Genomic DNA, 24565 nt, shown 5'->3' with positions numbered 1-24565 from the left:
TTGTTGGTGAAATTCAGCAGTTCTGGTAACATCTGTCGGAAGAAAGCAGAGTTCATGTTTCGAGTCAGTTGACACTTCAGAATGGATTGCAGTAGAAGTGGAGAGTTGGTGATAGGGAGGTGTGTGTGTGGTGGGAAGAGGTGAACGGATAGATGGAGACAGCCCAGAGAGATAAGAGGGGATTATTGATTAGCCAGGACAGAAGAGAAGCTAAGTAAGTGAAAATGAGAACTGGAAAGTAGGAGAGAATGGGTAGGCTGTGCTACCAGCGACTCCATGTCATGTGAGAATAGGATGAGAGTGGGTGAGAACATGTTGGCTGTACTGAAAGTAATCACATCGTCACAGGACCAGGCGTAGTGGTGGGTAAAAGGCTTGAGGACACCAGCCAGTGAGCAGCGAATACAGTAGACTAGATTGAAAAAAGTACAGACAAACCACTGCTTCAGCTGGAAGGTGTTCTGGAGCTTTGGATTGTGAAGAGGAGGTAAACAGACGTGGCATGGCAAGGTGACATGGGAGTGTGAGGAGGTATTGGGATGAGAGGTGGAATGGACCAGGTGTCCCAGAGGGAATGGTCCCTGTGGAATGCTGACAAGGGGTGGGAATGTATGTCTGGTTGTGGAATCCACTTGGAGTTAATAGAAATGGCAACTTACAATCATTTGGATGGGGGAATGAGGATGAGGGAGACTCTATCATTGTTGTGGAAGGGAAGTGAAGGGCTATGGGAAGAAGGTGGACATTGAGGTCCCTTACGGAATGAGGTATCATCAGAACAGACGCAATGGCGATGAAGAATCTAGGAGAATGGGATGGAGTTCTCGCATCTCTTTCTTGTAGGGCTCCATCTCCACTTATCCATGCACCTCTCTCTCCACCAGCACCACCTCCCCACACCACCAATTCCCCACCCCACTAATTCCCCTCCCCACCCCACCAAACCTCACCTTCAGCATAACTACAACTTTGTTCTGGTTATTATTAGGTCTGATGAAGAGTCACAAGACTCGAAATGTTAGCTTTCCTTTTTTTCCCTTCATGCTGTCAGACCTGTTGGGTTTCTCCAGCAACTTCTGTTTCTGTTTGTTTCTGACCTCCAGCATCTGCAGTTCTATGCGTTGTTTTGTGAAGCAATTAATAGTGAGAGTCATTGTAGTCTGTAAGTCTTAGTGAGAAATATGTGTAATGTGAAATATGTGTACAAGCAAGTTCTGGTCCTGTAAGCATTTTCCTTTTTACCCTTGACATAGAACTGACCAAGGTTGCTATCCCAGTCCACACTCGCTGTTTTTGGTGACATAGCCTCCCATGGTGGTCACCCGGATAAAGCACTGCCCTCCTCTCTACCCCATTGTCCACCAATACCACCACATCTCTGTCAATCAGAGAAGGACGCCAGCTTTCCTTTGAGCCATGTCCTCTGAGTACTACAGTATGAAGACCAGTTCCTGAATCGTAGCATCAGAACTGGTGTGTATTTTGGGTTTTAAATATGGCACCAGTGGCACAAATGGCCGAAGGTTCTGGCTATGGTGAGCAATGGTGTCTTTCCTTGAGAAAAGGGCCAAAGAGCCCTGTTGCATAATTAATGAGATGAAAGTGTTTGGCAAGTTTGCCATCATTGCTCAGACCATTGAGTATAGGAGTTGGGATATTATGTTGCGGTTGTACAGGATGTTGGTGAGGCCACATTTGGAGCACTGTGTACAGTTCTGGTCAGCCTGCACCCTTCTGAGCTGTAACCAAAAGAGAAAATGCTGGAAAATCTCAGCAGGTCTGGTAGCATCTGTAAGGAGAGAAAAGAGCTGACATTTCGAGTCAAACTGACCCTTTGTCAGCTCTTTTCTCTCTTTACAGATGCTGCCAGACCTGCTGAGATTTTCCAGCATTTTCTCTTTTGGTTTCAGATTCCCGCATCCGCAGTAATTTGCTTTTATCCGCTCTGAGCTGCGGTGGACTGTGCATCATGAATCTTACTGAAAGAAACATGTCAGCTAAAAATGGGAAAAATCAGCTTGTAATAATCTCTCATGTAGACCAACCAAACTTATATGTTTCAGAATCTTAGCATCTGTAGTTTTCTTTTACTTCTTGTAAATTGATTTAGCAGTCTGATTGTTGCAGCAAAGCTGAAAATGTGTTGCTGGAAAAGCGCAGCAGGTCAGGCAGCAACCAAAGAGCAGGAGAATCGGGCATGAGCCCTTCTTCAGGAATGAGGAAAGTGTTGCAGCAAAGCCCAAACTTTCTGAAGAATCACTCTAAAATACGTAACCAGAAATGAATACACAATGTTCTCTTAACAAGGGTTTCTGTGCAGGTAGTACAGGGTAAAAATGTTGCACAAATTGAACTTAATTTCTGCATCTGTTCTTCTCTCTCAGGTGTGATTATAAACAGTATAAAACTAGAATATAATCCTGCAGATGCTGGTGATATTAAAGAAGGAAGCAACATTACCCTGACTTGTTCTGTGGATATCCTGACACCTTCTGGTCAATCACCTCAGATTTCATACTTATTCTATAAGGGACAGACGCGAGATGTCCTGCTGAAAACTGCTACAATTCAGGCGTCAAAATCTCAATATCTAATCCAATCAGCTCGACCCTCACATTCCGGATACTACAGCTGTGAAGTAGAAGCAGGAAGTCAAAGGGCGGAAAGTGCTTCCACATTCATAACAGTTACAGGTACTGTGAAAAAACTAATAACACCGAATGTAAAGCTGTATAGTTTAGTTTCATGACTTCATTGTGTGCCAAAGCACTTTATAGTCAGTGAAGTATTTTTTGGCACCTATGCCACTGTTGTAATACAAACGATGGGACTGCCAAGTAGTACACCATAAGGTCCTCCAGATAGTGTAATGATGACAAACTGTTGTGTTATAGGAAGATGACAGAAGGCCTATTGACGTGGGCCATTAAGTGTATTCAAGGCTGAGATTGCTTTACTGATTAAAAATCTATCAAGGGTCATAGGGAAAAAGCAGAAAAGTGGAGCTGAGGATCTCCTTGGATGATGGCGCAGACATGATGGACTGAATGGCCAATTTCTGCTCCTATGTCTTAGCACAAGAGAGAAGTGCTCGCTTCATTGTGTCATGAAATAGAAGGCAGGAAGGATCTCATAACTTCTGTTGTAAAAGACAACATATTCAAACATGCAGCATTACCTTGGTGTTGCACTGGTGATAGATTGTGCCCTCAAACTTTGGAGTTGAGCTGGAACATATTACTATCTGTCCCAGACGTAAGAGCAATACCACTTTTGCTGGCACTTTTGTGAGTAGTAAATCAGTTTCAACCAAGGTGTTTGAAATAGGTATCTTGGTCTATTATTATTGGAGAATGTTGTATGGAAATGGAGAACTCCTTTGGACTATATTAAATTAAACAACAAATTATTCATAAGTAGGACATTATTACCTTTGATACACACAATAAACTGAAGATACCATCCCTTCCAACGCAAAGATGGATTTTCCCATTTCTCACCCAAAGAGGGAACAGAAATGTTACAATGTGATTGACATACCACTCCCTCCGAGACATACTTTGGACCTTTTGCATGTCAATCAGCTAATTATGAGTTGATAGGTAGAGCCTAGTTAAGTTTCCTGCTCTGCCTTGGACCATGGGACCAGTCTTTCACACAATACCTACCGTGGAATCTGGCAGTCAGTCAAAAAACTAGCAACTTTTCTCACCCTTCAGGAAGGCAAATGATTGGGGATGTGGGGGGTGGGGTGGGGGGTGGGGGTTGAAACTCATCAGTGGCCATGAAGTAACCCTTCCCTCTATCATAAGATCAGCAATGAGGAGGCTTGCATATAATTGCAAGATATTAGCATCATTTACAATGATTCAGATTTTAGAGCAGTCCAAGTCCAAATGCAGCAAGATCTATTCAGTATCCGTGACATTTGCCGTTGTACATGAGATGTGGATGTCACTGGCTGGGCCAGCTTTCATTGCCCATCCCTTATCGCCCCTTAACCTGAGTGGCTTGCTTGGGCCATTTCCGAGGGTAGTTAAGAATCTGGAGTCACATTTCGGTCAGACCAAAGAAGGATGAGAGATTTCCTTCTCTAAAAGACATCGGTGAGCCAACTGTGTTTTTAATACAATTAAAAGTGGCTACATCGTCATCATTAGGCCAACTTCCTTTAACTCCAGATTTTTTATTGAATTCATGCAACATAAAAATGACCATTGGACAATGACCATCTCCACCAAGAGATTCTAACCATCATCACCTGACATTCAATGGCATTACTATCAATAAATCCCTCCACTTTCTACATCTGGGGCTCACCATTAGCAAGCAACTGCTGGACTAACCATATACATACAGAGGCTCAGGCTAAGAATCCTACAGCATGACACCCTCCTGACTGTCCAAAGCCTGTCCACTATCTACAAGGGATAAGTCAGGTGTCTGATGGTGCAGCCCCATTTACTTGGATGTGTGCAGCTCTAAGTAACACTGTCCGTCTGCTATGTCATCTCAAAGACAATCAGAGATAGGCAGTAAACTGCTAACCTTGTCAGTGTTACACAAATCCCATGAATAAGGAACAGCAAACACAACAGACAATTTCTTTTCTAGGGGAAACTTCTCTAATGTTTTAAGGAAATTTGTTAGACTTGTATCCAAAGATGGTGTAACTAAACAGTTTTGATCTCCACGTTAAAAGATGACATAAAGACTGGAGAAGGAACAAAACAAAATTTAGTGGAATGATAATCAAAAATGAGATGATATTCATTTCTGATAAGGTTGAACAGGCTGGCATTTATTTATCTAGAAAAAGGCTTATAGTTTACCTGATAGAAGCCATTAGATTTTTATGAAAAGGTTTAATAAGCTAGATGTACTGTTGTTTCCCTTGCAAGCAGAATCTAGAGCGAGGGAACATAGCAAGGTTAGATCTCATGGAATACAGGGAGAACTAGCCATTTGGATGCAGAACTGGCTCGAAGGTAGAAGACAGGGTAGTGGATGGAGGGTTGTTTTTCAGACTGGACGCCTGTGACCAGTGGAGTGCCACAAGGAACGGTGCTGGGTCCACTACTTTTTGTCAACTATGTAAATGATTTGGATGCGAGCATAAGAGGTATAGTTAGTAAGTTTGCAGATGACACCAAAATTGGAGGTGTAGTGGACAGCAAAGAAGGTTACCTCCAATTACAACAGAATCTTGATCAAATGAGTCAATGGGCTGAGGAGTGACAGATGGAGTTTAATTCAGATAAATGCGAGGTGCTGCATTTTGGGAAAGCAAATCTTAGCAGGACTTGTACACTTAATGGTAAGGTGCTAGGCAGTGTTGCTGAACAGGAGTGCAGGTTCATAGCTCCTTGAAAGTAGAATCACAGGTAGGTAAGATAATGAAGAAGGTGTTTCCTTTACTGGTCAGACCATTGAGTATAGGAGTTGGGAGGTTGTGTTGTGGCTGTACAGGACATTGGTTAGGCTACTTTTGGAATATTTTGTGCAATTCTGGTCTCTTTCCTTTTGGAAGGATGTCGTGAAACTTGAAAGGGTTCAGAAAAGATTTACAAGGATGTTGCCAGGGTTGGAGGATTTGAGCTATAGGGAGAGGCTGAATAGGCTGCTATGTTTTCCCTGGAGAGTTGGACTCTTAGAGGAGACCTCACAGACGTTTATAAAATCACAAGGGGCATTGTTAGGGTAAATAGACAAAGTCTTTTCCCTGGGGTGGGGGAGTTCAGGACTAGAGAGCATAGGTGAGGTTAGGGTGAGGGTGGAAAAGATGTAAAAGGGACATAAAAGGCAACTTTTTCATGCAGAAGGTGTGTATAAGGAATGAGCTGCCAGAAGAAATGGTGGAGGTTGGTACAATTACAATATTTAAAAAGCATGTGGATGGATATAGAAATAGAAAGGATTTAGAGGGATATGGGCCAAGTGCTGGCAAATGGGACTAGATTAGGTTGGGATATCTGGTTGGTAAGGATGAGTTGGACCGAAGGGTCTGTTTCTGTGCTGTACATCTCTATGACTCTAAATCACTAAATTTGCAATAGAGATTTTAGGATAAATGTCTTTACCCAGGCAGTGGCAAGAATGTGGAATTGTCTATCACAGAGAAAAAGACCATGGATGATCTTAAGACAAAGCGAAGTAGATACGCAAAGGAATGGAATGTGTTGATGGAGGTCAGGTGATGAAAAATGGAAAGGGTTTGTGAGAAGCAAAAACACGATACTGTCATATAGAAAGAGAAAATTATTCATGGACGTGCAGAGGCTGTATTAATATTTTTTCTTTCTTACTTATCTATAGAAATGATTTCATTATTCCCTGTTTGTATACCTCAGGAAATTTACAGACACCTGTACTCACCGTACATCCAATAGAGGTGATTCTGGGAGATTCAACTGAGCTGTACTGTACATCTGAAGAAATTCCTCCTCTTACATTCATATTCTACACATATAAAAATGGACCGAACCCAGTGCGTCTCCGTGAAACTTCAAGCAAAAACAAAACTGTGACACACCAACTGAAGGTGACAACAGATACAGAGAAAAACTATAGTTGTACAATCGAAGTGCCTGCAGCCAGGAGTGTCTCAAAGCACAGTGAAGTAGTACAGCTCTCAGTACTAAGTAAGTTAGTTTGGGTAGTGTGAAATATCTGCAGATTTAAAAATACTGTTTCAATTATTGTAAATCTATGTACAGCAAACCACCCAAAATTCCACAATCGTCCTCCTAGTCTCCTCCCAGGGGCAAACCAGTGAAATGCCCTAACAAAAATATGTAACCCAGGAGAACCATGCACTAAAGTTACATTTGATGGCCCCAAATATTCTGCAGGTACTGTACTTGCTATAATTCTAACAGGAAATTCGTTGAATCATCAAAGAATAGTAAACGTGGTGAGTGAGAATGTTTTCTGCTTGTACAGAGTTCTGTGCCTTTTGTAACTCCTGACATACTAAGCAGCAGCAAAAAACTTAGTGACTGTTTTATGCTTCATATTGAGTGCCAGATAATGACCATCTCTAACAAGAGAAAGTACAAACATCTTCTCTTGACTATTTCCATGGCTGACTCCTCCACTGTCAACATCCTTGCAGTTACTATTGATCATAATCTTAACAATTAGTCATATAAATGTCACAGCTACTAAAGCAGGTCAAAGATGGTAAATTCTGGGACAAGTGGAGTGGTAGATAGACTGAATAGTGTAGAAGGCATTTGGTATGCTTGCTTTTATTGGTCAGCGCATTAAATATAGGGGTTGAGAGGTTATGTTGTGGCTGTACAGGACATTGGGCAGTCCACTTTTGATACACTGTGTACAATTGTTGTCTCCCTGCTATAGGAAGAATGTTGTGAAACTTGAAAGGGTTCATAAAAGATTTCCAAGGCTGTTGCCGGGATTGGAGGGTTTGAGCTAAAGGGAGAGGTTGACTAGGCTGGGGCTATTTTCCCTACAGGGTCAGAGACTGAGGGGTGACCTTATAGAGGTTTATAAAGTCATGAGGGACCTGGATAAGGTGAATAATTCCTCGAGTAGGGGAGTCCAAAACCAGAGAACATAGGTTTAGAGTGAGAGGGGAAAAATTTAAAAGGGATCTAAGGGGCATTTTTTTTTCTTGCAGAGGGTGGTGTGTATATGGAATAAGCTGCCAGGGGAGGTGGTAAAGCTGGTACAATTACAACATTTAAAAGGCATTTGGATGGGTATATGAATAAGAAGGATCTCGAGATACTTGGGCCAAAAGCTTGTAAATGGGTCTAGATTAATTTAGGATATCTGGTTGGCATGGACAAATTGGATTAAAGGGTCAGTTTTTATACAGCTCTATTACTATAAATAACCAATCTGCTAATAGTCCATCATCTATAAGACAAATCAGGAGTATGATGGAATACTTTTCAATAACACTCAAAGCTTAACCCATCAAGAACAAAGCAGCTCACTTGATTGGCACCGTATCCACCACCTTAAACATTCATCCCTTAGACACCAACACCAAGTTGCAGTGCAGCAACTCCCTGAGGTTTCTTTGACCCCACATTAGGAGAAAGTGAGGACTGCAGATGCTGGAGATCAGAGCTGAAAATGTGTTGCTGGAAGAGCGCAGCAGGTCAGGCAGCATCTAAGGAGCAGGAGAATCGACGTTTCGGGCATGCCCAAAACGTCGATTCTCCTGCTTCTTGGATGCTGCCTGACCTGCTGCGCTTTTCCAGCAACACATTTTGACCCCACATTCCAAACCTCCAGCCTCCAAGACGTGTAAGAATAAGGACGGCAGATGCATCGGAATACCATCAGGAATTTCTCCTCACAAAATCAGTGTCCTTTTTGGTTCCAAATTGATTTTTTTTTCCCTTCTCAGCCATCCTACGATTAGATATTTTGTTTTCCCTTTGTTTCTTTCCTTAACTCAACCTATCTTCCAGTTAAACCTTAATCCTGTGTCATCTCTAGCTATTCTAATCAATTACTCCAATACTCCCTGTTTCGCTGGTCTCCCATCTTGAGATAAGCATTAGCTATATGCTACCTGGCACCAAGTCCTCTTGCCCATTACTCCTGGAATTGTTAATCTATTTGATTCTTAGTTCCCAAACATTCACAAATTATAATTCTCACTCTCGTTTCCTTCCCTATATCTGTTCTTCAACCGTACATTTTCCTCTTGGAGATTTCCCTCTTGGTCACTTCATTATTTCAGTTTGAACTTTCGTGTGCCACTTTGTGACATTCTTCTAAGTTTAAGCTTCTGTGTGAGTTGCTAATGTTGCTACAGCCTATTTACATAACATGGTAACCAAAAGTTAACAACTCTGAATTTGTGGGTTTAAGGCATTAGTCAGGCAATAAGATACACAGATAGAAAGCTGCCTTCAGCAGGACCTTGGGTAATGATTCATGAAGAGATTATTTTGAAGATGTCTTTTGCTTTGATCCTTCATGCTGTGTGTCCATTCAGCTCTTCCTTGCACAAGGTATGTCTGGTGACCTTCTATTTGGCAATTCGTCAATGAAACTGGAAGAAAATTAAAAGGGGAAAACCTGGAATTCCAGCCCATTGCTACCTCCATGAGCCTCTCCTGATGTGTCTTTTACTTTTCTTTTAACCAAATTTATTACTTTAAACCTATGCCCTATTCTTCATATCTTCATTAGTGCAAAGCTTTTCCTGACCTACCGTGTCCAGACCCATTACAGTTGCGAATACAGATGCAAGCAGAGAGAATACTACACACTTTGTGGAGAATGGCAGGTTATCTTTCCCCATACCCAATGTCCCTTTGCACCATGCGCTCTATGTTCCACCTGTCACTCACCAGTGGCCACAGAACGGTAGTCCCTACACGTGAAATGGCCCCCTACTTACCTTATAAACTGACAGTTGACATTAATTTTCAGGGCCTAGTATCATTTCTCATACTAAAAGACAAATCAGCAGCTCACCTCAGCTGATAAACTGTGAGAAAAGCTCACCAGTGGTACTGTTGATCAGGAAGTGGTACAGAATGAGCTAATGGGATAGCAATGTCTTAAAGATGTTAAATTTATAATGCTATCAGACACTGCTACTATTGTTTACTTACAATATCTACCTTTTATTTCAGATCCATTTTCAGATCCAATATTTGAAATTGAACCGTCAAATGAAATATTTGAAGGAGACAAACTCACCATTAAATGCAGGGTTATGCATTTGCTTCCTCATGTAAAACTTCAATTAATCATTATGAAGGATACAACTCCAATAAGTATAAGAAATACTAGCTCTGTGGTATTTTCTAAAACAGCAAATACAACTGATACAGGAAAGTATGGGTGCCTGGTGAGATGGAACAGTGTATCTCAAACTGTAAGAAAACAAGTGACTGTGGCAGGTAAGACTGATATTTATTTGCGTTGAGAAATACACAGCCTAGATATGGTCTGGAGTGATTCTAAACTAATGTGTTTGGTCAGCAATCAGAACATAGTGGAGCTGGATTTGCAGGCTTTGTTTCCTCAACGTTTCTTCAGATTTCCACCAAAATTACAGCAGTGAAACAGAGAATGACCCAAGGGACTTTCCTCTTTATTTTCCTGCATGCCTAGAACATTACCTCGTTCGGCTTATCACCAGCCAGAGGTTTTTTTATCTTGTCTACTGTTAACTTATAAATAAGATTTATAATAGAACAAAACTGAAGCAAGTAACTGCAGCAGAGCAGATAATATTTCTGTTCCTGGCAATCGCAAATGCAGTGAAAAGGAGGAAGGGTCAGAGGCCCACGTTGCATCAGCTCTTCCTCCCAATGTGCAACTGTAAGATTTTGTCATTCTGAGTAATAACTTGGTGAAAAGTGAAGGGACATTTTCCCAACTGTCAGTCTCATTTCAACGGCTCAATGTTTCCTCACACAGTGTTTTGATTTGCGCCACGATCCCTGCAGACTGCAAGGAATGCCGGGATTGGCTTCTCAACTGCTCAGACAGTCCTCTCAAATGAAGGCGTTTTTGTTTCCATGTGCATTCTAAATGGCTGCATGCTTTTTAAATTGCAGCTTGTGTGCAGTTTTGAATAATTTCCAACAGCTCCTTCCACGAGTTGTTCCAAAGCTGTACAAAGCTAAAAGGACGACTGCTACAATCATTGAGAGAAAGTGCTGTAGTAACAGATTTGGCTAACTTTGCATTGACCAGGTTACCTTGGGCCACAAAAACTGGCTCTTTTTAATACTAGATAACAAGATCGCTGTATCTGAAATTTGTTTTCTTTCATAACAGTACCAGTTTCCATACCAACTTTAATGTCAACACCCATTGGTGGTAATGTGGTAAAAGATGGTTCTTTGGATCTTTCATGTGCTGTGTTGGGCGGATCCTATCCAATAACTTTCAAGTTTTACCAAGATACATCAGAAATTCCTCTGCATCAAATAACATTAAATGCTACCACAGCAGTCCATCATATTGTTTCAGTTAAGAATGGGCACAGTGGAAAGTATTCCTGTGAGGTATCAAATTCTGCAGATCAAATCACTCGAACAAAAAAAAGTCCGTATGTTACTATAACTGTAAGAGGTAAGGTCAATTTTTTCAATAATTTCTTCTGTATAGAAATGGTATCGATAATCTTTTTGAAGTAACTAAGTTAAATATTTCCCTGGAAGCTCAGCACATGAGTACCACTGAAAGGAGATATGTGTTGTGAAAGCTTTTTGCCTTGCATTCATCAGAACAAATGCAAGAATGCCAAATTTCAACAATCACAATAGTTTGTACTGTACACAAAAAGGGGCTGACTGGTTAGCAAGTGAGTTCTGCATTGTATATGGCAATGTCTTGTCAATGGGGAACAACTACACTAGCCAAATTTAAGATAATCCAGTTGACCTTATAAATGAATATAAAATAGTCAGCTGTTTGGCCCTTGTGCCTGTATGGAAATGGATTAAAAATACCTACCTCTTTCATTGCCATTCCTGAGATGTTGGTGTGTGAAGTCATAATACATCAACCAATTTCAACACTGATGTACACAGATTAAAAATACTCCAAGATCTCTCAACAAACTATTTTATCTGATTTAGGTTTTGTAGTAATTGTAATGTATGGTATTTACTCTTGCTGGAACTGATGTACATTCTTAAAGTGGGCCCCATGTTCTGCAAATAAAAGGAATACATTTAAGCCTTGTTCCCCTTTTTTTTGGATTAGCTTGCAACTTGTGGAGCTAGTGATTCCCCATTGCCTAAAATATTGTCATGAAAAAGCAATCAGACTCAATTTGCCAAGCAAGCAGCACAGTCTTCAGCTGCTAGTTTATTTAATTTTTAGATTTAATTTCAAATAGTAGAAGAGCAATGTTTGTGGACAGTAACTAGAGATGACATTTGGGTAGTCAAAGATAATAAAGTGTAGGAAGGGACTAACATTGAGCAAAAACAATTTTCTTGTACCAAATATCACTGGCCTCTGAAAGAAGGTGAGATGATGCTGTCCTTTCTAATTAGAGTTTTATATATCCTAGAATATTTTTTAAGGGGGGCAGCTGAAGTGAAAACGCAGTGTTTTTAAAAAATATTTCTGAACGCTTGCTCAAGAGGGAATGTTGTAAAAGAGAGTTTTTGATATTAAGTGCAAAATAATGTCAGTGATAAATATCTTTTTGAAAAATATTCATGTCTGCTATTTCCTGGATTGTACTTGCACAGAAGTAATGCTGAAATTTCTGCCAGTTCCTTTGGAACAACTAAATGAATGATAGAGAATTTCCACAAAGTTATCTTGGAAGCAGCACAAACAATTGAGGAATTATGTGGGAGTATCAATATTTCAATGTAAGACTGACATACATCAGTTACAGGACATGCAGATTTACCAACAGAAGGAGTCTTGCAGTCTTGAGCTAAAACATTCCAGGAAATTCTGAAGCTATGTACTTATTTGAGTATTTTCATATATAGAGCAAATGACAAATTAATAGCCTGTTTCTAATATTGAAAACGATTATGCCTACTGCCAGCATTAATAGAGAAGCTTTTGTAACTGAATATCTAACTCTTGCCACATTTACTGCATGGTAATATTTCACAATCTGATGTTGGAATACCTGTGTTGGTTATTAAAGAATTTGATTTTCAAAAGAATTCAAATATGGAAAGGGTTTATTTATGTATATTTCTCCATGAATACCATGCAAAAATGTACATATGTTATTACTAATATTTAATTAATAATTGAATTGCAATGTTTCTAAAGTCTTGTAATTCTAACACTACACTGCTCTTTAACTCTAACTTCTATAAACACAGAACTCTCAACAACTACATCTCTGCTCAACATACAGTTGATACTTTGAAAGATAGTACATAGGTTACTATCCTCCCAATACGCGTCCCTTCTCCACAATGCCCTCCTCTCTTAATCAATACCAGGTCATGATATTTGAATTGATCCATGATTCCTCTATTCCAAGTAGAACAATGTATAATGAATTGCCAGATGAAGAACTGTATAAGAATACTGAGTAAATTAACATGCAGTTGTCAAATGAATTGTAGCATTCCCACTGAATTGAATTATCTCACTCTTTCACTTCCACGTTGATATCACAAAGTATAGTTAAAGCTTCCCGTCTCAACTTTTTAACCCTCAGCTCATAGCAGTTTTGCAGCGCTGGGACATGTTGGTTACCAAAGGATCTGTCATTTAATGACAAAGCTAAACCAGAGCAGATTTCAGACCAAACATAAAGATCTAGTGTGGGCTTCTATTTACTGAAAATCATACTGATAGCTCAAAGTAAAATATATAGCTCATTTAAAATATATTTTAATCTTTACTGCCTGGATTGAGATAGATTATCTTTACAGATGCCACTGAAATAATGAAAGGGGCGGCACAGTGACACAGTGGTTAGCACTGCTGCCTCACAGCGCCAGAGACCTGGGTTCAGTTCTCACCTCAGGCGACTGTCTGTGTGGAGCTTACACATTCTCCCCGTGTCTGTGTGGGTTTTCTCCAGGTGCTCCGGTGTCTTCCCACAGTCCAAAAATGTGCAGGTTAGGTGAATTGGCCATGGGAAATTGCCCGTTGTGTTAGGTGAAGGGGTAAATATAGGGGAATGGGTCTGAGTGGGATGTTCTTCGGAGGGTCAGTGTGGACTTGTTGGGCCGAAAGGCCTGTTTCCACACTGTAAGTAATCTAATCTAAAATTCTGGCTTTGATATTCGATCCTCCCAGTAGATATATCTTCTTGCACATTTTTTAAAAACAATTTTATTTTTCTAATCAACCTGTTCAGAGATGATCTTGCCCATCTCTGGAGCAGGTGGGACTGGAACTCAGGCCTCCCTACCAGAGATAGAGGTACTACTCTGCACCACAAGAGGTTCTCCTTCTGTCCTTTATTTTAAAAAAAAAACTATTTTTCAAATGACCTGTTCAGAGATGTTATTATACACCTCTGGAGCAGGTGGGAATTGAACTCTCAGTGCAGGGGTAGGGACGCTACCACTGCATCACGGCCCTCGTTCTGCACTTCAGTTTGGTTATGCTGATGAGCTATATCTGCAACTTTTAATCCTTTCCCAAGACGTTTATCTGATTTGATGAATGGTTTTAGTATTTTATATTCTTGTTTCGGATGTTGTTTGTTATTATTTTAATTATAACCTTTTTCTGTTAAATTTGCACTGTTAAGATTTGATTTTAATTTAAAGGTCATTTTATTTACTTGATTGTAGAGGTGCCGGTGTTGGACTGTGGTGAACAAGGTCAGATGTCAGACAACACTGGGTTATAATCCAACAGGTTTATATGAAAACACGAGCTTTCTGACGAAGGGGCAACACTCCGAAAGCTTGTGATTTCAAATGAACATATTGGACTATAACCTAGTGTTGTCTGATTTCTGATCTTATTTACTTGGTGACAAGGTATTGTTTTAGCAGCTATTAGATGGGCTTCTACAACTTTTGGAAATTTAAAATGGTTTGCAGGTAAAGAGTTTCTATTTGACTGTATACATGATTTACTATCTTATTGAATTGAGTGGTTCATTGGTTTAAGTAAAAAATGAGGTCTGCAGATGCTGGAGATCACAGCTGAAAATGTGTTGCTGGTTAAAGCACAGCAGGTCAGGCAGCATCTCAGGAATAGGGAATTCGACGTTTCGGGCATAAGAAGGGCTTATGCTCGAAACGTCGAATTCCCTATTCCTGAGATGCTGCCTGACCTGCTGTGCTTTAACCAGCAACACATTTTCAGCTGGTTCATTGGTTTGCCATTAAGATATTGTTTAAAAATGCAGCCCATATTGTCTTTTAAGATCAGATCCATGCTATAAACATATATTTTTCTGGTTGAACTTTAAGTAGCACAGATATATCTGGGAAGCACATTCCTATAACCATTTAAATAGGAAACTTGTTGCAACTTGGTTAGTAAGCCTTGGGTGAAGTTATTGTAAAAGATCATGATGGTGTCAGATGAGGAGTTCCAAATTCAGATATATACTACTATTTCTTTATTATGCATCGTAACACGACATGATGTGCGCCCTGGAGGGGAATTTATAAGTGCTGCTCTTAACATCTATACTGTTTGATGTTAAGAGTAACATCATGCATCAGAAAACTTGATAATTTATCAGACTGTATCCTGTAGATAGCGTATCTACGCCAGCTGCAGTGCCTCAGTAACCAAATGACTGAACATGGAGATTCATGTCTGAACAAGCATGCAGTGTTGTTTTTAGATGGTATCAAACTTCTTATGTTATTGCAGATTGCGCACAGCCAAGAAACTGGTGCATTTTCCGCAGTTCTTTTTCAGCTATGTAAATCACCTTGACCAAGTATGCAGCCTAATTTAATTACAAACTGTACAAACAAAGCATGGACTATTTTCTAAATGGGGAGAAAATTCAGAAGTCTGAGGTGCAAAGAGACATGAAAGAATCCTGGACTAGAACTTCCAAGGTAAACTTGTAGGTTGAGACAGTAGTTAAGAAAGAAAATGCAATGTTGACATTTATTTTGAGAGGAGTTGAATCTGAAAGCAGGATGTACTTCTGAGGCTCTATAAGGCTCTGGTCAGACCACATTTGAAGTATTGTGCAGAGTTCTGGGTCCACTGGCCTTGTAGTGGGTTCAGAGGAGGTTCATGAAAATGGTCCCAGGAATGAAAAGCATAACATTTGAGGAACACTTGAGGACTCTGGGTCTATACTTGATAGAGTTTTAGAAGGATGAGGGGAGATATGATTTAAACTTACAGAATACCGAATGACCTGCACAGTGTAGAGGTTGGGAAGATGTTTCCATTGGTAGGAGAGACTAGGACCCAAGGGCACAGCCTTAAAGTAAAAGGAAGACGTTTTTAGAATGGAGATAAGGAGAAATGTCTTCAGTCAGAGTGTAAATCTATGGAATTCACTGCTACAGAAGGCTGTGGAGGGCAGGATATTGAGTATATTTAAGACGGAGATAGATATGTTCTTGATTATCAAGGGGAATCAAGGGTGATGGGGAGAAAGCGGGAGAAGGGGGTTGAGAAACTTATCAGCCATGATTGAATAGCAGAGCAGACTTAATGGGCTGAATGGCCTAATTTCTTACAAGTAGGCAAGCAGCAAAGAGATCTTTGTCACCTATACACCAGTCAGTGAAAGTTGAGAAGCTAGTGCAGCAAGCAGTTAGGAAGGCAAATGTTGTGTCAGCCTTAATTTGAAGAGGATGTGAGTTCAGAAATAGGGATGTTTTACTGCAGAACCATGGTGAGGTCACACCTGAAATGTTGCATGTAGTTTTGCTCAGCCTCCTAGTTGCCATTACAGAGAATGCAACAGAGGTTCACTAGGCTGTTAGGACTGGCCTATGAGAAGAGACCAGCTTGATTGTTTGATTTCCCCCCTTGGACAACTATCTGTGTGGAGTTTGCACATTCTCGCTGTGTCTGTGAGAGTTTCCTCGGGATGCTTTGGTTTCCTCCCATAGTCCAGGAAATGTGCAGGTTTAGGCAGATTAGCCAAACAGTCTACTCTTGCACCTAATTTCTGTGTTTCTAAGTAGATATTCAAATATCACTGATATATCTTCTATACCATCACCCAACTGAAAGAACTGGACTTGCATAACAAAATTTGTAGTTACTTTAGTCCAGGAAGAATATTTGTTAACTAACCATTCAGTAGTTGGACTATTGTACATTTTTGAAAAAAAACATAATTCAAATATCACTGATATCACTCAAATATCATGCTCCTTGAACAACCTCTACTGTAAGACTACATTGTGCAACATACAAATTTATTAACAGCAAAATATGAATGGTATATAGGTTAATTAACCTAATTGGCTACAAAATGAAAATGTTGTGCAAGTATTTTATTTTTAATGAGATGACATTTATAACCATGGCTGTCATTTCCTGTTATTGAAGATTCCCTACCAACCAATACGACTTGATGAAAGGGAGAATAAATCACATTTACATCAGAAACAAAAGCATGGAAAAGGTTCATCCTGAAATTCAATTATTCCTTTCAACTTAAACAATTCACTATCACATAAAGCAATAGCAAGTAACGAGTGCCATTCTTGTGTGAATTCTAACATGCTGTCAATGTTTTGCCTTGGAGTTCTGTGTTGTTGCTTCAAGAAGTAATTTCTGTTACGCATTTAATTACAGCGCACTCAATGTAGCTTCAAATCATGAAACTAACTGCTCAGACTTTAACAATGGGGATTTAGGGTGGCAAGCTCCTTTTTTTTAATATACATAATAATGTATGATCCTTTGTACTGCTGTCCTTTAGTATGTTATTTCAACACTTATAATAAAAATAAATTATCATTTATTTTAAATGTTTCATATGTCAAGGTTATCTGCAGGTTCTGTGTAATCCTTCTGTTCAGTTTCTTGATCAGGTGAATATTATACTCCAAATGTTTATTTATAGTACAAAATACTTCAAATTGGAAAATTATCCCTTTCTTTCCCCCAGTTAATGTACTAAAATAACAGATCTATTTGAAAATAACATGTGTTACAAGTCTGCCTTGCCACTGTTTTCTTTCGGTCAGAACATTGAGTGCCCTGACACCACTCCAGAGATGTAATTTAGGCTGATATATTTAGTGTAGCACAGAAGAAATGCTGCACAGTGGAGCCTTGAGGTGCAAACTTTCAAATTAAATGATAAAATACCTCAACTGTGTTCCCAGGTGGATTTAAAAACAGATCCTAGTTAATTATAGAAAGAGGGCAGGGGAATTATTCTGTCAGATATTAATCCTATAATCAGCATCAAAACAGTCATCCTTTTATTTATCTCATTTGCTGTTTGTGTGAGTACTTTTTTGTACTTTTTGAAGGGATGTAGATACCATTGGGGCCAGCATTTATTGCCCATTGTTAATTTCCCTTGAACCGAGTGACATACTCCGCCCTCTGAAATAGCTGTTAAAAGCCAATCATTTTTCTACCATAGTACAAAAATGACTAAAGTTCATTGACTACAAACTGACTTGGAACATTTTGAGGCTGCAAAGGCATCATATATGCATTTGATTAGATATCAAAAGAAAAAAAGATGAATATATTAAGCACAATATTCTAACTTCAGTATCAGGATAGTCAATCTAAACTAGAGGCAAAAGTGAGGGCTGCAGATGCTGGAAATCAGAGTCTAGATTAGAGTGGTGCTAGAAAAGCACAGCAGGTCAGGCAGCATCCGAGGAGCAGGAAAATCGACATTTCAGAAAGGGCTTTTGCCCAAAACGTCGATTTTCCTGCTCCTCCAATGCTGCCTGACCTCCTGTGCGTTTCCAGCACCACTCTAATCTAGAACCTAAACTAGAGGTTTGGGTACAGACTGCATGATTTTTCAAATAAAATTCCTCTGGAGAATGGTGACTCTTTATATGTTAATGAAAACAAAGAGTAAACGCAGCCTATTAGAGCATTTGAAATATCATGTGAGCCTATTCTCTATCTATCACCAATGACCCTTCACTTTCCTTTATGATTAGAAATACATACTTGACCTGCTTAACAATTAAGAATATTGTGGTGATTTAATAAATTATCTCATAAACTCCAAGAATCAAATCTGAAGCTTTCTTCATCTGTGACTCAACTGTATTTACCTATAAACCATTCGGGAAGTCAGCCTCTTATAGTTTATCCTTAGAATAGATAGAAAATTGTTTATTGAATGTGGTTAAAGGTTTGCTGGTCTTCTTAATCCCAGTGGCAATGGAATGTGCTACTAAATTATAAGAAAGTATTGATTTGTTTCTCTCCTAAAAGTATATCTTACAATGCTTTTGTTTCAGTTCCAGTATCCAACCCTACAATAAAATGCAGTTCATTAAAAGATGTATATAAAACAGGAGAATGGGTAATCCTGCTTTGCCAGTCAACCAATGGAACTGTTCCTATAACTTATTCATTGTTCTCAAATAAAAGACTCATCTACTCAATCTCGAGATCTGATAGAGAGCCTGCAGCTTTTAAAGTTCTCTTAAATGAAACCAAAGATGGCGGGGAATACAAATGCAAAGCTGAGAATGAAATTCCAAACTTGTCCAAATACAGCAATGGAATAAACATTACAATAAAAGGTATGTTTTTTTCCAATCAGAGCTGATAGAATGCAAAGAAGAGATTGCAACCAGGTTTCCTCTCTTTTTGATCAATTGTTTCCTCATCAATGCACTTGTTTGTCCTAACAGCAACGTGAAAGTGGTTTACTGAGTTCTTAAAACAGATTCTACAATAGTGTACATCTTACCATCACATGGATTAAGGTGTCAAAATTATTTGGACATTCTCTTTTTTGTTCCAGTAGCTGTCTGGCGAAAGTGATTAAAAACTCAAGCAGTCCTGGAAACACGAGGGGAAAGGAATTTCTTTTGCTGGTCGCTGTTCATCTCTCCGCAATGAGGGGATGCAGCACATGTTTGGTGACCAGTATATCAACTGAAATTAGGCAATACAGAAAAAGTTTGACACTTGCATATTTTCTATAGACTATAACAAGAAACTATCTTATGTCCTGCATAAAATTTCAAAGAGTGAAAGAAAGAAATACCAACAATGACAAACTTGAAATTTCAATTCTGGACTTAGGTAGTTGGGTAATGTTGAGTTGTCACAGCAAGACTAGTCCTTAAGTGCAATAAATTGTTGTAGAGCTCGAGTAAAAGCACAAAATTTTTATTTTGTCCAAGTTAAATCCAAATATTTCCCTGGAAGGAGGCATGTCACTGACTAGAAGACAAACCAAGGCATTTAATCCAATAGAAAATAAGTTCTGGAAGAAATATTTTACAAAATGTATAATCAAAGTGTGCCCCAATTGCTATTATAAATCCCACATGAGCAAAAACTACAAGTCCATTTTTTATTATAAATTCCTATGTCCACATTTATAACAGAAAGTAATCTGTGTAAAACTTATTATAAACACCTATGTACACTTTACTCTAGCAGTAATACAGTAATGCACCTCTGCTTGCATCTTCCTGGTCCTTAACCAACACTCCACAAAAACTCCTAAACTTCAACCAGCTCTATTTTGCTGTTTAAGCATAGTACTATTTAGAATTAAATAACATCAATTATATAAATGTAAGATGCTATAACTTGTATATTTTGTTTGGATAATACCTGTGAATCCTAGTTTAGTAACTTCCACTTTTACCACTATATCTGAGTACTTCACTAGATTTTGATAACCCTATGGAGAAGCCCATAGCAGTTTGACTTGTAAACAATTGTAAACATTTTGAATAGAAGAGACATGCTTTCCACAAATCCAACTTTCTGCTATCACATTTTTCTACCAAAATTTAACAATGGCATAATCAATTACAATGTTTCCCATTCAAGCACACAATACTATACTGCCACAATTCTATTTTGAGGATCTGGTCATTAATTTGAGACTGCACAATGAATTTCATAAAGTTCTTCAATTCCATCCCAATTTACATGTTTTAAAAATCTTCAGTTAGTTATATTAATAATAGTAATACTGTTAAAATGATTACTATTACAAATATTTGAGCCAGAAATTCAGGAACATAAAGTATTTGCTGCAGACTCAGATGTGCCATCTATGCTTAGCAATAATTCATTCAAACTCAAATCAACACCTGCTTAAAAGTGTTGCAGAACAAAAATGCAAGTTGTGGCTTTTAATACTTGAATGGATAGCATCTCCAGGGCAGAACTATGACCCTCAAATTCCTGTCATTGAGCTGCAGTATGCAGATGACACCTGCATATGCACAAACTCAAAGGCTGAGCTACAAACCATCGTCAATGCATTCACCAAGGCATGTGAGAATGGGCCTCGGACTAATGTAGCACTGCCATTAAGCCCCCCACCCCACCCCAACCAAAACCCTGACCTTCAAATTCCACAGCGAGTCACTGGACGACATGAACTGTTTTCCATATCTTAGGAGCCTCCTCTCGTACAAGCAGATGTTAACTATGAAATCTAATATCCACTCTGATGTGCCATTGAAGTTGTTTTGGACACGTGAGGGACAGAGTGTTTGAAATCCGAGACCTCAAAACAAGCATCAAGTTCATGGTCTGTAGAGCAGCCATGGTCACAACTCTCCTGGATGCTTCAGAAATATGGACGATGTACAGCAGACCCCCAATCCTTGGAGAGTTACCAGTAGCACTGCTGTCACAAAGTCTTGCAAATCCATTGGCTGGATCAGTGTATCAATGATAGCGTATTTTCCCAGACCAAAATCCCTAATTCAAAGGCATTGGTCATGAACAACTATTTATGATGGCAGGCCACATTATCTGCATGTCTGACACAATACTCTGTAAACAAGTACTCTGCTTACCATTGTGAAGCTTGAAGCAATGACTAAGAGAGCAGAGGACACCCTGAAAACCCCCTAAACAAATGCAACATCCCCATCGGTATATGGGGTTTCCCTTGAATGTACAAACATAGCAACGAACATACCAAGTGTAATGAAGTGGAGCGTATGGAGGCCAGTGCAAGCAGTAGAGTGTGTGTTCAGAATCAAGAGCATTCCATCCACTTACTTCGTCAAACACCACCTTCCCCACCAGAGGCAGAATCTTTGACGCCAGGATTGAACTATTCAGTGACTGCAGAACCCATTCCTCCTCAGATTGGAAGCAAGTAATCATTGAGCCTGAGGGACTGCCAAAGAAGAAGCCTGAGTGTTTGCCATGTGGAATCGGAATCAGTTGTTAAATCATTCACACAGCTTCATTGACCACCAAGGCTTAATTATTTTACAGTCAACTGAACCTCTTTTGAGTTGAAATAGATTGTAGCATGTTTTCTGTGACAATCTGTTAGCAGTAAAAATTAGGGCAGAACAGTGATGGTAACTTAGTTCCAATTCAGACACCATACATAAGCCTTTCCAGAAGTGGTTAATGTAAGTTCAAATCTCAAATTTATAGTGCACAGCCCCTTGTATATACCAGAGTATAGTTTGTGAAACTGAGACAAAGCTCCTAGAAATGAAAACTGGAAAACATTGTATTGTGAATGGGGAAAGTTAATGGTTGATGGCAGGAATGGTTGCTCAATTGGTTGTGGTGAGAAAATGATACCCTTCAGGGTTCCATGCTATGTGGATTCTCCAGTCAACAGGCCATCTGGGAAGCCTTTAGAGATGGAGGCTACATTCACCCCTTCCTCCACATGGCCAATGCTTTTGGCCCTACATATATCCTCCATCTGTGGACAGTCACCAGGAATGATGGTCTGCATCTCTTTATATACTTCAGTACCACCCACTTCTAACTGAGGAACAATTGATCTTTCATACAGGGCCACCAGACCTCCAAGAAGTCTTGAACTTGTCTTTTTGTTGGGATGACCAGCCCGTGTTCTGTACATTTGTTGAGGAGGCTCATGCTGAACTGCAATTGTCAACTCCTTCCTTTTTGGATGATTCCTTTCTAGAGTTGGGAGTCCTTTCCAAGCCTGGCACTGAAGTCCCCAAGGATGATGATTTTGTCGGTGACTGTGGTGTCCAGGATGGAGTCAAAGCCGCCTTTGGAGTCATCATTGGCATCAAAGGTTGGAGCAGAGGCACTCATGACCATAGCCGGCTAGTGCTTGGCAAGTTGTAGATGGAAAGACATGAGACAATCATTGATGCCAGCAGGGAGCTTAGAGTCAGTTGATGGTTTTGTTCTTCAAATCAAATCCAATTCCATGTATCCTGATTGTTCCTCTGATTTTCCTCTCCAGGAGAAGGTGTAAACACTACCTTCTTCCCTTAGCTGCCCTTTGCTTGCTCCTCCAGTCTCTTGCAGCTACTTCAACATTGTGAACTGAGGGCAGCGCTATCAAAGGTTTTCTTTTATTTTGGAATGTAATACTCAGGGAAACCACCTATGACAAGCTTCACATGAGTGGTAATCTGATCAGACAAGATGACCATTCTACCTGCCTCCCAAACCTCACCATGTCCATACACAAATAACTTCTGGTGGGATTTCTACCATGCAGAGTCCACCATCATCTGCCTATAAAATTATACTTCTGCTGCCTTTTGTTTCTTGTGACCAAACACCTTTCTTGGAGTGGCCCAGGAAACAGATGCAAAAGAAATTTGAGGGATCCAGGCCTGATGTTCCAGCCAGAGAAGTTTGGCCCCTGGTTCCATATAGCATTGATGAGTCTCACCTGGTACTAACACCAATCTTTTGCTTAGAAATCTGAGGGGTGTGGTGCAGAAATTCACAGCTCTATCCCACTTCTATTTACACCCAGAAGGCTTGGTAATTATTAGAATCTCTGCCCACAATATTAAATCTTTGTGGCTTCGACATTAAACCAGAATCTGTTGTGAACAGACCTGAGCCTAACTTTCAATCATTCTAGCCCACTCTTGCCAGAGTTCCTTCTTGTTAGGGAACCGGGCTGTGCATTCTTGGAACATGGGTTACATATTTGGGAATCTATTGCTGATCTTTGGTGGCCTCCTATCCACACACCACAGTAACCTCTTCAATCTCAGGCTGTACCTTGTACATTCTAGATCTCAACACATGAATTGCATTGGAGCTGGCCACTTAATGATTATAATCTCAATCATTTTTTCCCAAAACGTCGCGATAACAAGTAAAACACTTTTGTAAAGTGGTTAACTGCAAATGGGAAATCAGTGCAATACGTCATTTACATTTGAACAGAAAATAGCATTGAATTGAAATGTTATTGGCCAGGTGCCCTGATTTAGTCTGTTGTAGAATTGTACTAAAAGAAAATCATTATTTTGCATTATTTGCTGGTTTCTAGCCTTGGAATTTTTGAGCTGGAAAAGGAAGAATATTCTGGAAGGGGATAATCTTAAGACTAGCTTAGGACTTTTCTTGATTTCAAAAGTGTATTTCTGGGCTGTTGAATTCCCAGAATATTGTACACATTCTCAGATCTAATCAGCTGAAGGAACCAAAGCACCTTTTTTATAGAGCCATTTCTTCAATTGTGCCTAAATGAATTTGCTTAATCACTCAGTCAACTGTAAAGTACTTCAGAGGAAATGGAATTTAAGAACTTGTGTAAAGTAAAAATAAAATACATTGTCAACAGTTCCGTGATCATTGGAGTAAAAGCAGAAGTTCAGAGAGATCATTGGGTGAAAAACAATTATTTGAATTCTCTGATGTCCAAAAAACAATTAAGATACAAAGGTCAATAGGAGGAGAAGCCACAGAGACTGAAGGGACAATTGGAGACCAGTACCAGTAATACACATCTGACTAATAGAAACAAGCATTTACAGCAGCAAGTCCGGTGTACAGTAGCTAGGAAGAGATGATTATTACTAATTTCAAATTTCATTTACTTTGGTTGGAAAGAAGAATCATAGCAGTATTAATAAATTAGTCTGCAGCTATTCCAAGAATATTTAAGTATGACAGCAATGTGAAATGCATTACCATCACTAGTTGTTGTCGTAATCATTACAGTATACAGGGTAGCATAGATTGTAGTAAAATTAAGTCATTAACACAAAGATAGAGTTGC

General features: G+C 39.5%; 1 protein-coding gene across 1 annotated transcript in view; it reads left to right on the top strand.

Annotated features, from left to right (window-relative positions):
* LOC132827753 (Fc receptor-like protein 5) overlaps positions 1 to 24565 on the top strand; it is an 82304-nt gene that overhangs the window by 16254 nt on the left and 41485 nt on the right. Inside the window, exons 3-7 of the mRNA XM_060844447.1 lie at positions 2385 to 2693; positions 6351 to 6641; positions 9627 to 9896; positions 10783 to 11079; positions 18843 to 19130. Of these exons, the coding sequence (XP_060700430.1) occupies positions 9710 to 9896; positions 10783 to 11079; positions 18843 to 19130 (772 nt within the window). The 5' untranslated portion in view covers positions 2385 to 2693; positions 6351 to 6641; positions 9627 to 9709. The remainder of the gene's footprint in view (positions 1 to 2384; positions 2694 to 6350; positions 6642 to 9626; positions 9897 to 10782; positions 11080 to 18842; positions 19131 to 24565) is intronic.

Source organism: Hemiscyllium ocellatum, chromosome 25 (genome assembly GCF_020745735.1).
Source record: "Hemiscyllium ocellatum isolate sHemOce1 chromosome 25, sHemOce1.pat.X.cur, whole genome shotgun sequence".
In the NCBI taxonomy this organism is placed as follows: domain Eukaryota; kingdom Metazoa; phylum Chordata; class Chondrichthyes; order Orectolobiformes; family Hemiscylliidae; genus Hemiscyllium; species Hemiscyllium ocellatum.
Note: the sequence above shows the minus strand (reverse complement) of the source record. Positions and strands in the feature narration are given on the sequence as shown.